This window comes from Bombina bombina, chromosome 11 (genome assembly GCF_027579735.1).
Source record: "Bombina bombina isolate aBomBom1 chromosome 11, aBomBom1.pri, whole genome shotgun sequence".
Classification (NCBI taxonomy): Eukaryota; Metazoa; Chordata; class Amphibia; order Anura; family Bombinatoridae; genus Bombina; species Bombina bombina.
The window spans coordinates 134,246,392-134,262,523 of NC_069509.1; the positions used below are offsets into that span (position 1 = coordinate 134,246,392).

Consider the following 16,132-nt stretch of genomic DNA (forward strand, 5'->3'; position numbering starts at 1 on the left):
TTAACCTCTGCAACTCATCCTCCTTATATTTAGCCTATCGTCAGAGGGATGAGCTCTCCTGCTTCACTAACCTCTGCAACTCATCCTCTTATATTTAGCCTATCTTCAGTGATGAGATTTCCTGCTTCACTAACCTCTGCAACTCATCCTCTTATATTTAGCCTATCTTCAGTGATGAGCTCTCCTGCTTCACTAACCTCTGCAACTCATCCTCTTATATTTAGCCTATTAGCAGAGTGATAAGCTCTCCTGCTTCACTAACCTCTGCAACTCATCCTCCTTATATTTAGCCTATCGCCAGAGGGATGAGCTCTCCTGCTTCACTAACCTCTGCAACTCACCCTCTTATATTTAGCCTATCGTCAGAGGGATGAGCTCTCCTGCTTCACTAACCTCTGCAACTCATCCTCCTTATATTTAGCCTATCGTCAGAGGGATGAGCTCTCCAGCTTCACTAACCTCTGCAACTCATCCTCTTATATTTAGTCTATCTTCAGTGATGAGCTCTCCTGCTTCACTAACCTCTGCAACTCATCCTCCTTTTATTTAGCCTATTGTCAGAGGGATGAGCTCTCCTGCTTCACTAACCTCTGCAACTCATCCTCTTATATTTAGCCTATCTTCAGTGATGAGCTTTCCTGCTTCACTAACCTCTGCAACTCATCCTTTTATATTTAGTCTATCTTCAGTGATGAGCTCTCCTGCTTCACTAACCTCTGCAACTCATCCTCCTTATATTTAGCCTATCGTCAGAGGGATGAGCTCTCCTGCTTCACTAACCTCTGCAACTCATCCTCTTATATTTAGCCTATCTTCAGTGATGAGCTTTCCTGCTTCACTAACCTCTGCAACTCATCCTCTTATATTTAGCCTATCTTCAGTGATGAGCTCTCCTGCTTCACTAACCTCTGCAACTCATCCTCCTTATATTTAGCCTATCGCCAGAGGGATGAGCTCTCCTGCTTCACTAACCTCTGCAACTCATCCTCTTATATTTAGCCTATCAGCAGAGTGATGAGCTCTCCTGCTTCACTAACCTCTGCAACTCACCCTCTTATATTTAGCCTATCGTCAGAGGGATGAGCTCTCCTGCTTCACTAACCTCTGCAACTCATCCTCCTTATATTTAGCCTATCGTCAGAGGGATGAGCTCTCCTGCTTCACTAACCTCTGCAACTCATCCTCTTATATTTAGTCTATCTTCAGTGATGAGCTCTCCTGCTTCACTAACCTCTGCAACTCATCCTCCTTATATTTAGCCTATCGTCAGAGGGATGAGCTCTCCTGCTTCACTAACCTCTGCAACTCATCCTCTTATATTTAGCCTATCTTCATTGATGAGCTTTCCTGCTTCACTAACCTCTGCAACTCATCCTCTTATATTTAGTCTATCTTCAGTGATGAGCTCTCCTGCTTCACTAACCTCTGCAACTCATCCTCCTTATATTTAGCCTATCAGCAGAGTGATGAGCTCTCCTGCTTCACTAACCTCTGCAACTCATCCTCTTATATTTAGCCTATCTTCAGTGATGAGCTTTCCTGCTTCACTAACCTCTGCAACTCATCCTCTTATATTTAGCCTATCTTCAGTGATGAGCTTTCCTGCTTCACTAACCTCTGCAACTCATCCTCTTATATTTAGTCTATCTTCAGTGATGAGCTTTCCTGCTTCACTAACCTCTACAACTCATCCTCTTATATTTAGCCTATCTTCAGTGATGAGCTCTCCTGCTTCACTAACCTCTGCAACTCATCCTCCTTATATTTAGCCTATCAGCAGAGTGATGAGCTCTCCTGCTTCACTAACCTCTGCAACTCATCATCCTTATATTTAGCCTATCTTCAGTGATGAGCTCTCCTGCTTCACTAACCTCTACAACTCATCCTCTTATATTTAGCCTATCTTCAGTGATGAGCTCTCCTGCTTCACTAACCTCTGCAACTCATCCTCTTATATTTAGCCTATTAGCAGAGTGATGAGCTCTCCTGCTTCACTAACCTCTGCAACTCATCATCCTTATATTTAGCCTATCTTCAGTGATGAGCTCTCCTGCTTCACTAACCTCTACAACTCATCCTCTTATATTTAGCCTATCTTCAGTGATGAGCTCTCCTGCTTCACTAACCTCTGCAACTCATCCTCTTATATTTAGCCTATTAGCAGAGTGATGAGCTCTCCTGCTTCACTAACCTCTGCAACTCATCCTCCTTATATTTAGCCTATCAGCAGAGTGATGAGCTCTCCTGCTTCACTAACCTCTGCAACTCATCCTCTTATATTTAGCCTATCAGCAGAGTGATGAGCTCTCCTGCTTCACTAACCTCTGCAACTCACCCTCTTATATTTAGCCTATCGTCAGAGGGATGAGCTCTCCTGCTTCACTAACCTCTGCAACTCATCCTCCTTATATTTAGCCTATCGTCAGAGGGATGAGCTCTCCTGCTTCACTAACCTCTGCAACTTATCCTCTTATATTTAGTCTATCTTCAGTGATGAGCTCTCCTGCTTCACTAACCTCTGCAACTCATCCTCCTTTTATTTAGCCTATTGTCAGAGGGATGAGCTCTCCTGCTTCACTAACCTCTGCAACTCATCCTCTTATATTTAGCCTATCTTCAGTGATGAGCTTTCCTGCTTCACTAACCTCTGCAACTCATCCTCTTATATTTAGTCTATCTTCAGTGATGAGCTCTCCTGCTTCATTAACCTCTGCAACTCATCCTCCTTATATTTAGCCTATCGTCAGAGGGATGAGCTCTCCTGCTTCACTAACCTCTGCAACTCATCCTCTTATATTTAGCCTATCTTCAGTGATGAGATTTCCTGCTTCACTAACCTCTGCAACTCATCCTCTTATATTTAGCCTATCTTCAGTGATGAGCTCTCCTGCTTCACTAACCTCTGCAACTCATCCTCTTATATTTAGCCTATTAGCAGAGTGATAAGCTCTCCTGCTTCACTAACCTCTGCAACTCATCCTCCTTATATTTAGCCTATCGCCAGAGGGATGAGCTCTCCTGCTTCACTAACCTCTGCAACTCACCCTCTTATATTTAGCCTATTAGCAGAGTGATAAGCTCTCCTGCTTCACTAACCTCTGCAACTCATCCTCCTTATATTTAGCCTATCAGCAGAGTGATGAGCTCTCCTGCTTCACTAACCTCTGCAACTCACCCTCTTATATTTAGCCTATCGTCAGAGGGATGAGCTCTCCTGCTTCACTAACCTCTGCAACTCATCCTCCTTATATTTAGCCTATCGTCAGAGGGATGAGCTCTCCTGCTTCACTAACCTCTGCAACTCATCCTCTTATATTTAGTCTATCTTCAGTGATGAGCTCTCCTGCTTCACTAACCTCTGCAACTCATCCTCCTTTTATTTAGCCTATTGTCAGAGGGATGAGCTCTCCTGCTTCACTAACCTCTGCAACTCATCCTCTTATATTTAGCCTATCTTCAGTGATGAGCTTTCCTGCTTCACTAACCTCTGCAACTCATCCTTTTATATTTAGTCTATCTTCAGTGATGAGCTCTCCTGCTTCACTAACCTCTGCAACTCATCCTCCTTATATTTAGCCTATCGTCAGAGGGATGAGCTCTCCTGCTTCACTAACCTCTGCAACTCATCCTCTTATATTTAGCCTATCTTCAGTGATGAGCTTTCCTGCTTCACTAACCTCTGCAACTCATCCTCTTATATTTAGCCTATCTTCAGTGATGAGCTCTCCTGCTTCACTAACCTCTGCAACTCATCCTCCTTATATTTAGCCTATCGCCAGAGGGATGAGCTCTCCTGCTTCACTAACCTCTGCAACTCATCCTCTTATATTTAGCCTATCAGCAGAGTGATGAGCTCTCCTGCTTCACTAACCTCTGCAACTCACCCTCTTATATTTAGCCTATCGTCAGAGGGATGAGCTCTCCTGCTTCACTAACCTCTGCAACTCATCCTCCTTATATTTAGCCTATCGTCAGAGGGATGAGCTCTCCTGCTTCACTAACCTCTGCAACTCATCCTCTTATATTTAGTCTATCTTCAGTGATGAGCTCTCCTGCTTCACTAACCTCTGCAACTCATCCTCCTTATATTTAGCCTATCGTCAGAGGGATGAGCTCTCCTGCTTCACTAACCTCTGCAACTCATCCTCTTATATTTAGCCTATCTTCAGTGATGAGCTTTCCTGCTTCACTAACCTCTGCAACTCATCCTCTTATATTTAGTCTATCTTCAGTGATGAGCTCTCCTGCTTCACTAACCTCTGCAACTCATCCTCCTTATATTTAGCCTATCAGCAGAGTGATGAGCTCTCCTGCTTCACTAACCTCTGCAACTCATCCTCTTATATTTAGCCTATCTTCAGTGATGAGCTTTCCTGCTTCACTAACCTCTGCAACTCATCCTCTTATATTTAGCCTATCTTCAGTGATGAGCTTTCCTGCTTCACTAACCTCTGCAACTCATCCTCTTATATTTAGTCTATCTTCAGTGATGAGCTTTCCTGCTTCACTAACCTCTACAACTCATCCTCTTATATTTAGCCTATCTTCAGTGATGAGCTCTCCTGCTTCACTAACCTCTGCAACTCATCCTCCTTATATTTAGCCTATCAGCAGAGTGATGAGCTCTCCTGCTTCACTAACCTCTGCAACTCATCCTCCTTATATTTAGCCTATCAGCAGAGTGATGAGCTCTCCTGCTTCACTAACCTCTGCAACTCATCCTCTTATATTTAGCCTATCAGCAGAGTGATGAGCTCTCCTGCTTCACTAACCTCTGCAACTCATCATCCTTATATTTAGCCTATCTTCAGTGGTGAGCTCTCCTGCTTCACTAACCTCTGCAACTCATCCTCCTTATATTTAGCCTATCAGCAGAGTGATGAGCTCTCCTGCTTCACTAACCTCTGCAACTCATCCTCTTATATTTAGCCTATCAGCAGAGTGATGAGCTCTCCTGCTTCACTAACCTCTGCAACTCATCATCCTTATATTTAGCCTATCTTCAGTGGTGAGCTCTCCTGCTTTACTAACCTCTGCAACTCATCCTCCTTATATTTAATCTATCTTCAGTGATGAGCTCTCCTGCTTCACTAACCTCTGCAACTCATCCTCTTATATTTAGCCTATCTTCAGTGATGAGCTTTCCTGCTTCACTAACCTCTGCAACTCATCCTCTTATATTTAGCCTATCTTCAGTGATGAGCTCTCCTGCTTCACTAACCTCTGCAACTCATCCTCCTTATATTTAGCCTATCAGCAGAGTGATGAGCTCTCCTGCTTCACTAACCTCTGCAACTCATCCTCTTATATTTAGCCTATCAGCAGAGTGATGAGCTCTCCTGCTTCACTAACCTCTGCAACTCAGCCTCTTATATTTAGCCTATCTTCAGAGTGATAAGCTCTCCTTCTTCACTAACCTCTGCAACTCAGCCTCTTATATTTAGCCTATCTTCAGTGATGAGCTCTCTTGCTTCACTAACCTCTGCAACTCAGCCTCTTATATTTAGCCTATCTTCAGAGTGATGAGCTCTCCTGCTTCACTAACCTCTGCAACTCAGCCTCTTATATTTAGCCTATCTTCAGAGTGATGAGCTCTCCTGCTTCACTAACCTCTGTAACTCATCCTCTTATATTTAGCCTATCAGCAGAGTGATGAGCTCTCGTGCTTCACTAACCTCTCCGACTCACCCTCTTATATTTAGCCTATCAGCAGAGTGATGAGCTCTCCTGCTTCACTAACCTCTGCAACTCAGCCTCTTATATTAAGCCTATCTTCAGAGTGATGAGCTCTCATGCTTCACTAACCTCTGCAACTCAGCCTCTTATATTTAGTCTATCTTCAGTGATGAGCTCTCCTGCTTCACTAACCTCTGCAACTCAGCCTCTTATATTTAGCCTATCAGCAAAGTGATGAGCTCTCCTGCTTCACTAACCTCTACAACTCACCCTCTTATATTTAGCCTATCAGCAGAGTGATGAGCTCTCGTGCTTCACTAACCTCTCCGACTCACCCTCTTATATTTAGCCTATCAGCAAAGTGATGAGCTCTCCTTCTTCACTAACCTCTGCAACTCAGCCTCTTATATTTAGCCTATCTTCAGAGTGATGAGCTCTCCTGCTTCACTAATCTCTGCAACTCAGCCTCTTATATTTAGCCTATAAGCAGAGTAAAGAGCTCTCCTGCTTCACTAACCTCTGCAACTCAGCCTCTTATATTTAGCCTATCTTCAGAGTGATGAGCTCTCCTGCTTCACTAACCTCTGCAACTCATCCTCTTATATTTAGCCTATCAGCAGAGTGATGAGTTCTCCTGCTTCACTAACCTCTGCAACTCATCCTCTTATATTTAGCCTATCTTCAGAGTGATGAGCTCTCCTGCTTCACTAACCTCTGCATGCAAGGAACACTTTGCTTTTCCCTATCTCTGTTTCCTCTCCTATGCCTACTTTCAAGTCAATATATGTCACAATATGCCATTTGTCATCCTCTCTCAGGCCTCTTGCCTCCCTCATCAGGAGAGTGTTACATCAGTGGCTATGAGATCTCACGGGACACTGCACTAATCCGTCGTAGTTTGGGTCTTTGTCCCCAACATGACGTCCTGTTTCAGGGTCTCACTGTGGAGGAACACCTTTACTTCTATTCTGGGGTAAGAGAATACCTAGATAGGGAGTAGGGCATTTATCTGAGAGTTCTGTATGTTTGTCTGATTGAATGTATGCTCTTTGACTAATTCTGCTAATTTGTTTGACAATAAGTTAAAGGGATGCCCGTCCTCGACTTGTGCTGAAGAAGTTGAGAAAATGCTGCAAATCCTAAGGTTGGAGGAAAAACGCCATGCTTTGAGTAACCAGCTGTCTGGCGGCACCTGTCGCAAACTTTCGATTGGTATTGCCTTGATTGGAGGATCTAAGGTTAGACACTGAACAATAATGCGAGGTGCTTATATGATTTATTGTTGTGACATGATTTTATGTGAATCTATCTAACTGTGGCAGGTTGTGATGCTGGATGAGCCCACCTCAGGGATGGATCCAGCATCTCGTAGAGACACATGGGAGCTTCTGAGACAGCACAAGCAGGATCGAACCATTCTGCTTACTACGCATTTCATGGATGAGGCAGATCTGCTGGGTGATAGAATTGCTATCTTGGCACAGGGCCAACTGCAATGCTGTGGGTCCTCGTTGTTCCTAAAACGCAAATATGGTGAGTGAAGCCAGGTATAGGTCACCCTTTAGGGAAGCTTAGACAGAAATTTTATATAAAAATAAATAATATAACATATGGGCAAGGTTCTAAAGACGGGCCCTAATAGTGTTTGGGTATTGCATGTGTTATAAAAAGAACAATATAATAATCGGATAGCGGTAAGATAAAATAACAGCATCACAAGCATGTGCGTGTGGGCTATGAGTAAAATCCATACAGTGATAACTGAGCTGAAACATGCAGCAAAATGTAGGGCTTTATTGAGTAAATTCACCAATAAAATACAATGGATACATACCTATTAAATTAAGAGACATGAAAGAAAACTATTTGTGCAGTATTAATTGTTGTTTCCCAGTTTAAATAGTACAGGTAGAAAACCCTTTATCTAAACTGCTCGAGACCAAATAGGTTTGGATTTAGGAAAAGTTTGGATTTTGGAATATTTGCATCTGTAAAATATACAGAACTGGAAAACCGCATACTTACATGTATGGGGCACAGAAAAGTCCAGACCAAAATTTAATATCAATATAATTTCCAGCTTCCAAAATGTTTCTTAAAGTGAATGTCAATTTTGATGAATTAGTGCCCGGTTTTTAATAATCCTATTAAAAACAAGGGCACTTTAATTCATCAAAATTGACATTTCACTCGTTTTCTACAAAAACTTACCTTTTAATCCTGGCAGCCGCTCCAGCACTTCCTCCGCCCGTCAAAAGCCGTCTTCGCGGGTCCAAAATGACGAATCCGGCTTCCTCTAATCACAGCGTTACATTAGGCCAAGATTCCCTCGGAGGGAAGCCGTGATTGGAGGAAGACGGATTCGTCATTTCTGACGTCTGCAGAGGCTTCCGTTGGCCGTGGGAATCGCTGGAGTGGCTGCCAGAATGAAAAGGTAAGTTTTTTTGAAGAAAAAGAGTGAAATGTTAATTTTGATTAATTAAAGTGTCCTTGTTTTTAATAGGATTATTAAAAACCGGGCACTAATTCATCAAAATTGACCTTCACTTTAAATGTTGGGTCCATAAGCATAGTTACAATGTTTCAGGCCTGCAATAGGCCCTTAGTCATGTATACATGATTAAGGGCCTATTGCAGGCTGCATAGTTACGTTTCAGGCCTGCAATAGTCCCTTAGTCATGTATACATGACTATGAGCCTATTGCAGGCCTGAAAGTTGTAACTATGACTATGGACCCAATATTTAAGAAATAAAGGTCTTTTATCATTTTGGAAATTGTATTGATATTACATCTGTAAAATGGGACAGTTAGGAGAGAGGATTGAACCAAGTGTAAACAACAATATCTTATGTAATTTAGGCAATGTTTAAACAATATAATACAGCTTATACATGTAACTAAAGGTAGTTTTATATCATTTTAATACTTTTATGACTTGCAGGCAGGGAAAATAATAATAATTAATATACAATTTTAAATAAAAAAAAATTGGATTTTAGAATAAGTTTGGCAATTCCAGATTTGGCAATTTGTACCTGTAATACATTTATCTTTATGATCCATAAGCAAAATTTAAAATGTACTATTAAATGCACTTTTATTTAAAGTCAATTGTCCATTCTGGAGGAATTCTAAAATGCTACAGAATGTTTATGAAATATATATATATATATATATATATATATATATATATATATATATATATATATATATATATATATTCCCATAGATGAGCACTCTCACTTCCAGATCAAGCTGCCAGAGTGCTAGTGAATAATAGATAACAGTAACAAGGAAAGACCAGTGAGTGCAAGTTCTTGTTACTATTATATATATATATATATATATATATATATATATATATATATATATATATATATATATATATATTCCCATAGATGAGCACTCTCACTTCCAGATCAAGCTGCCAGAGTGCTAGTGAATAATAGATAACAGTAACAAGGAAAGACCAGTGAGTGCAAGTTCTTGTTACTATTATATATATATATATATATATATATATATATATATATATATATATATATATATATATATATATATATATATATATATATATATATATATATATATATATATATATATATATTCTTAATAAGAGCACATAAGGTTAAGGCAGCAGGTAGGAACTGCAGCAGCTACTGTTCTCTTGCATTATTAACCTCCTTTCCTTGTTTCCATGCCTCTAATTATGCTCGTTAGGTGCTGGGTATCATATGGTTATGGTGAAGGAACCTCACTGCCAAGTGGAAGACATTACAGAACTCATCACTAATTATGTGCCCAATGCCACCCTTGAGAGCAACGCTGGAGCAGAGTTATCTTATATCCTCCCTAAGGAAAGCACCCACAGGTAACACATGACTTCCATATTTATGCCACAAATAAGTCATAAGTGTTCTCAATAATCCGTAACAAACTTTATTTATAAGGCTTTTAAAAATGTTTGCGATCACAGGCAACTCATGAAGGAAATTAAATAGCTCAGACGTTTATCAGTAGCTTTAATACAGGGTGTTAACAAGCTCAGCAGTTATAGGGTTAAAGGGACACTCAAGTCAAAATTACACTTTCATGATTCAGATAGAACCGCATAAACAGGGTAATACATATTCTGTAGGATCTACTTTGTTGTCGCTGGGGCACTGTAAAAGAAATAAGTTAAATCTCCATGAAAAGCAGACAAAGTAATGTAATTAAATTACATTTCTGCAACATGTAATGGAACATTTTATGGGAAATTATATTTTGATTCAAATGTCCCTTTAATTGGGGGATAGTCCACAGGCTTTTACTCAAACTCAAAACCTGTTGAATATATTTTTTTCTCTAAGAAAGGTTCGGTAAAAACTGTTTACAAGTGATACTAACAGGAAGTGCATATTTATGTCCTGGGACTCTGTTGCTCATTGGCTGCTCACAAATTAAAAGTGTTTTACTGCAGGAACATCTTTTTTTTTTAAAAACAAAGCACTCTGATAACGTTTGAAACATTCACTGTTAGACAGAATAATGTCTCTTTAAATGATCACCCTTGCTATTTGCCCAGTGAGTCATGATCCAGCCTTCTGCAGTGTCCAACATCTCAAAGGTCAGGAGTTAGAGGTTATAATCATTTTTATGGCATCTATTGGAGTGTAGCCTTTAGACTGTGTTCTTGCTGTGGAAGAGGGCTGAGTCAGCTGTCTTATAAACCTCTCAGCCAGGCCTAGCTTTGCTTTATCTATTGGTATTTCTGCTGAATCTGATGTTGCAAAAATGTTAAGAAATTTTATCTTTTTAAATCTCTTTTTCCTTGTGGACTTTTGGAATTAGGGAATTCGCTTTTAGGTGATAACAGAAATGGAATCTGCATAATGAATTAATGCAAAAAAACCAAAACAACAAATGTCTGTTTAGCTAATTTAATTTAAAATAAAAGACCTTTTTCATTAGCTGCGTAGTATTGGTTTTCATGTTGGTAGAGACCAATGGATATGCAGAAGTTTATATTAATCTGCCAGTGAGTTTCAGTACGAATTTCACCTTTTTCCATAACATACTGTTTTTAACATCTCTTTGCTATATAAGAATTATTATTATTTTTTTAGTTGAAGGACTATTTAACAGTAAAGTCAGATTAGCTTTTATGCAAATCCTAACAGAAGTCTAGTAAGGATGACAGCCAGCTAACCTCAGAATGTCCTGGCTTTACATCAGGGCTTGACAAACCCACTCATTAGGTCGCCCATGGATTCTGGAGAAAAAAAAAAAAGAGTATGGCATGGGTTTGTGAGCCGTGGGGTACCATGATATTATTATATAAAGCAGTTTACCTTGCTGACATGGGGCTTTGAATTGCAGGTGGCATGGTAGCAATTATTGATGACATGCATTCTTTGTTCCCGTGGTTACCTATTGTTAGTCCTTCTTTCTGCCTTCCTGCCCCTAGTTACGTCTCTTGATTGACATAGTGATAGTGACTTGCCTGTTGCTAAACAATCTGGGGGACCCCTCGGCTGACTTACTTGTGCCTCATACACTGATACCTCCTCGTGCAAGACTGCAACAGGTTGGTGCTGCAGCCTTTCAATCCCCAGCGATATAAAAGCACTTCCAGCAACCATGCTCATAACACGTAGCTCCTAAAGCAGAAGCTCAAGAGCACGCTTTTGTATTCTTCAGTGAGCAGGTGGTAGTGCTTCTGATTGCCTGTTCACCCACTGAAACTTAAAGGGCCATGATACCCAAATGTTGAAACACTTGAAAGTGATGCAGCATAGCTGTAAAAAGCTGACTAGAAAATATCACCTGAACATCTCTATGTAAAAAAGAAAGATATTTTACCTAAAAAATTCCTCAGTAGCCACATCCCATTGTAAAAGACTTCTAAGCAGCAAATCAGTATGTCTGTCCCGGGACAGCGAAGGGAGTGAGCTTACGTGCACACTCATCTTATTTCCCTACTCAGTTTAAGGAAGTTTACTATGAAATCTCATGAGAGTTAAGTGAAATCTCATGAGATCACAGTAAGAGTTCATGACCTCAGCACTGTTGATGCCGATTGGCTGCTGTTCATTTCTTCATTTTTTTTATTTTTTTTTACCTGCAGCTGAGCAACAACTAAAGTATATATTTTTTACACAAAACTTACTCTGCTGAGCTGAGGAAGTTGTGAGGTAAAATATCTTTCTTTTTTACATAGAGATGCTTAGGTGATATTTTCCTATCAGCGTTTTAAAGTTATACTGCATCAGTTTCAAGTGATTTAGCATATGAGTATTATGTCCCTTTAAGTTTAAAAAGGAAAAACCCCAACTATAAGAGGAAGTGGGTAAAAGATGTAATTATTTTTTTTTATATATAAAAAAAAATACATTTATTATTATTATTATTTATTTATAGAGCACCAACAAGTTATTTTCTTTATGTACTACAAGTGTTCATATACAGAGCAGTTATTTGGCAAATGTACTGTCCCTTTAAGGAAATATTCTCACCACATGTTAAATCCATAAAGATCTGCTAACTATAATATATTAGTTCTTATTTGGATTAATTGTTCATTAGCTTTCAGTATTTACAGTTTGTATATGTATATATAAAAATTATGGTTATAGTTGTATGGAACTTGTGCTTCAGGAAATTATTGTACTCTCACTATACTGCTCTATGAAGTGTTTTTCACAAGTTATTGTCAAATTCACAAGTCACAAAATAACAATAAGGGCTATTTGTGACTCTGTATATATTTTAAAGGGGCATAAACCACAAACATTTCTTTCATGATTCAGAATATCATTTTAAGCAGCTTTGCAATTTTGCTTCTATAATCAAATGTGCTTTATTCTTTTTGTATCCTTTGTTGAAGGAGCAGAAATGCACTGCTGTGAGCTAGATGAACACATTGGTGAATTAATGACAAGAAGCTACCAATCGGCAACTAGATCCCAGCAGTGCATTACTGCTCCTTAGCCTACCTACAAGGATACAAGGAATACAAAGCAACTTAAAGTAAACATGGTTATAAGCAAGCTAATTATGTTTTTCACATATTGAAGCTAATTATGTTTTTCACATATTGACTTATGGTGAGCCTTAATCATAAACCCATGATTGTTTGTCATTTCAGATTCTAATTTTGTACATTTGGAAGCTAATTATACTACAAAATGAATGTTGTTAGACTTTCTTTGCTGTCAGTTTTTTCAGCTGTGTCTTTGATCAAGGGGGTTCCATTTGTTTCTCTTAGGATCTAAGAAATGAAGGTATTTAGCAAGTGTTATAGCTAGTAAAGACTGATAGGAACGTTGTTAAATGGCAGGTGTAAAATTATTTATTTTATACAAGGAAATCAATCTTACTTTGACATTATTAAACTGTGGGTAAAAAAACATGATACTACAGTACTCAAAATCTCAGTAATTACTGACTGTCCCGTGTACTCCCCAGACTATAGCTTTTGCCACCCCAGCAGAATCGTTTACATATAAGCAGGAACTAATGTCAGCATACTTCTTCTTCTTTTTTTTTTTTTAACACACTCTGGTATATAAAGTGTGTCAAAGGTTCTTGTATCCATTTTAACTGCTTGTTTGTGTTTTGTTTGTTTTTTTACCCCTTAAAGGCAGCCAACTTTGTTTTTATAGCAAAAGTGAAATAGTCTATCTATTTAAAGGAACAGTCTAGTCAGAAATAAACTTTTATTATTCAGATAGAGAATGTAATTTTAAACAATTTTCCAATTTACTTTTATCACCAATTTTGCTTTGTTCTCTTGGTATTCTTACTTGAAAGCAAAACCTAGGAGGTTCATATGCTAATTTCTAAGCCCTTGAAGGCTGCCTCTTCTCTCAGGGCATTTTGACAGTTTTTCACCACTAGAGGGTGTTAGTTCATGTGAGTCATATAGATTACATTGTGCTCTCGCACATGGAGTTCTTATGAGCCAGCACTGATTGGCTAAAATGCAAGTCTGTCAAAAGAACTGAAATAAGGGGGCAGTTTGCAGAACAACAAGGTAGTCACAGAGGTAAAAAGTGTATTAATATAACTATGTTGGTTATGCAAAACTAGGCCATGGGTAATAAAGGGATTATCTATCTTTTAAAATAATAAAAATTCTGGTGTAGACTGTGCCTTTCATCTATTGCAGATTCCTTCTGGGGGGAGGGTTTCAGTATTGACACATCTTGCAGCTTTTCTGCGAGACCTGCGTTATTAGCGGGTTAAACACTTAAAGGGACATGAAACTCCAAATTTTGCTTTCATGTTTCAAACAGAGCATGCATTTTCAAATAACTTTCCAATTTACTTATTTTATCTAATTTTCCTTGTTCTCTTGGTATCCTTTGTTGAAAAACATTCCTAGATAAGCTCATCTGCTGATTGGTGGCTGTACATTTATACCTCTTGTCATTGGCTTACAGATGTATTCAGCTAGCTCACAGTAGTGCCTTGCTGCTCCTTCAATTAAGGATACTATTAGAATGAAGCAAAATTGATAATAGTAGTAAAGTGGAATGTTGTTTACAAATGTATGCTCTATCAGAATCATGAAAGAAAACTTTTGGGTTTCATGTCTCTTTAAAGGGACATTAAACACTTTGAGATGGTAATATAAAATGATAAATTGTATATTAAAAAATAAACTCTGCAATATACTTAATTTATTTTGTCCCTTTTTCCTGTAATTCCATTCTTAAAGGGCCATGATATCCAAATGTTTAAACACTTGAAATTGATGCAGCATAGCTGTAAAAAGCTGACCAGAAAATATCACCTGAACATCTCTATGTAAAAAAGAAAGATATTTTACCTCAAAAATTCAAAAATTCCTCAGTAGCCACCTCCCATTGTAAAGGACTTCTAAGCAGCAAATCAGTAAGTCTGTCCCAGGACAGCTAAGGGAGTGAGCTTACGTGCACTCTCATCTTTTTTCCCTATTTAGTTTAAAGTAAAGGTATACTTTGATGAATAAAAGTCTGTTTTTTAAAAATACTATTAAAAACAGGGGCACTTTCATTCATCAAAGGTTACAAATTAGCCGTTTTGATTAAAAACTTACCTTTGTTTTTTTTCACAGCCAGAGCAGCTTCCCCCTCCTGGAAATCCTCTCTTCACACGTCAGCAATGACTAATCCGACTTCCTCCAATCACAGCATGGCCTCAGGCAATAACCACCCTGTGGGGAAAGCCATGATTGGAGGAAGCCGGATTAGTCATTGCTGACGTGTGAAGAGAGGATTTCCAGGAGGGAAAAGCTGCTGTAGCTGTGAAAAAGAAACAAAGGTAATTTTTTTATCAAAACGGCTGATTTGTAAACTTTGATGAATGAAAGTGCCCCTGTTTTTAATAGTATTTTTTAAAAACGGACTTTCATTCACCAAAGTTTACCTTCACTTTAAGGAAGTTTACTATGATATCTCATGAGAGTTAAGTATAATCTCATGAGATCACAGTGAAAGAGTTCATGACCTCAGCACTGTTGATGCTGATTGGCTGCTGTTCATTTCTTTATTATTATTATTTTTTACCTGCAGCTGAGCAGCAGCTGAAGCATAACTTTTTACATAGAACTTACTCTGGTGTGCTGAGGAAATTGTGAGGTAAAATATCTTCCATTTTTACATAGAGATGCTCAGGTGATATTTTCCTGTCAGCTTTTTACAGTTATACTGCATCAGTTTCAAGTGATTTAGCATATGAGTATTATGTCCCTTTAAATTGTGAGCTTTTCAGTTCCTGTTAGAAATTGAAGTGCAGAGCACTGTTATATTCCACACAGCCATATATATACTCACCGGCCACTTTATTAGGTACACCTTGCTAGTACCCGGTTGGACCCCCTTTTTCCTTCAGAACTGCCTTAATTCTTCGTGGCATAAATTCAACAAGGTGTTGGAAACATTCCTCAGAGATTTTGGTCCATATTGACATAATAGCATCATGCAGTTGATGCAGATTTGTCGGCTGCACATCCATGATGCGAATCTCCCGTTCCACCACATCCCAAAGGTGCTCTATTGGATTGAGATCTGGTGACTGTGGAGGCCATTAGAGTACAATGAACTAATTTTCTTGTTTGAGATAATTTGAGCTTTGTGACATGGTGCATTATCCTGCAGGAAGTAGCCATCAGAAGATTGGTACACTGTAGTCATAAAGGGATGGACATGGTCAGAAACCATACTCAGATCGGCTGTGGCTTTTAAACAATGCTCAATTGGCACTCAAGTGTGCCAAGAAAATATCCCCCACACCATTACAGCACCACCTCCAGCCTGAACTGTTGATACAAGGCAGGTTGGATCCATACTTTCGTGTTGTTTACGCCTAATTCTGACCCTACCATCTGAATGTTGCAGCTGAAATCGAGACTCATCAGACCAGGCAACATTTTTCCAATCTTCTATTGTCCAATTTTGTTGAGCCTGTGTGAATTGTAACCTCAGTTT

General features: G+C 39.0%; 1 protein-coding gene across 1 annotated transcript in view; it reads left to right on the forward strand.

Annotated features, from left to right (window-relative positions):
* ABCA3 (ATP binding cassette subfamily A member 3) overlaps positions 1-16,132 on the forward strand; it is a 153,075-nt gene that overhangs the window by 48,515 nt on the left and 88,428 nt on the right. Inside the window, exons 13-16 of the mRNA XM_053694692.1 lie at positions 6,495-6,649; positions 6,759-6,914; positions 6,999-7,209; positions 9,399-9,549. Coding sequence (XP_053550667.1) covers positions 6,495-6,649; positions 6,759-6,914; positions 6,999-7,209; positions 9,399-9,549 — 673 coding nt within the window. The remainder of the gene's footprint in view (positions 1-6,494; positions 6,650-6,758; positions 6,915-6,998; positions 7,210-9,398; positions 9,550-16,132) is intronic.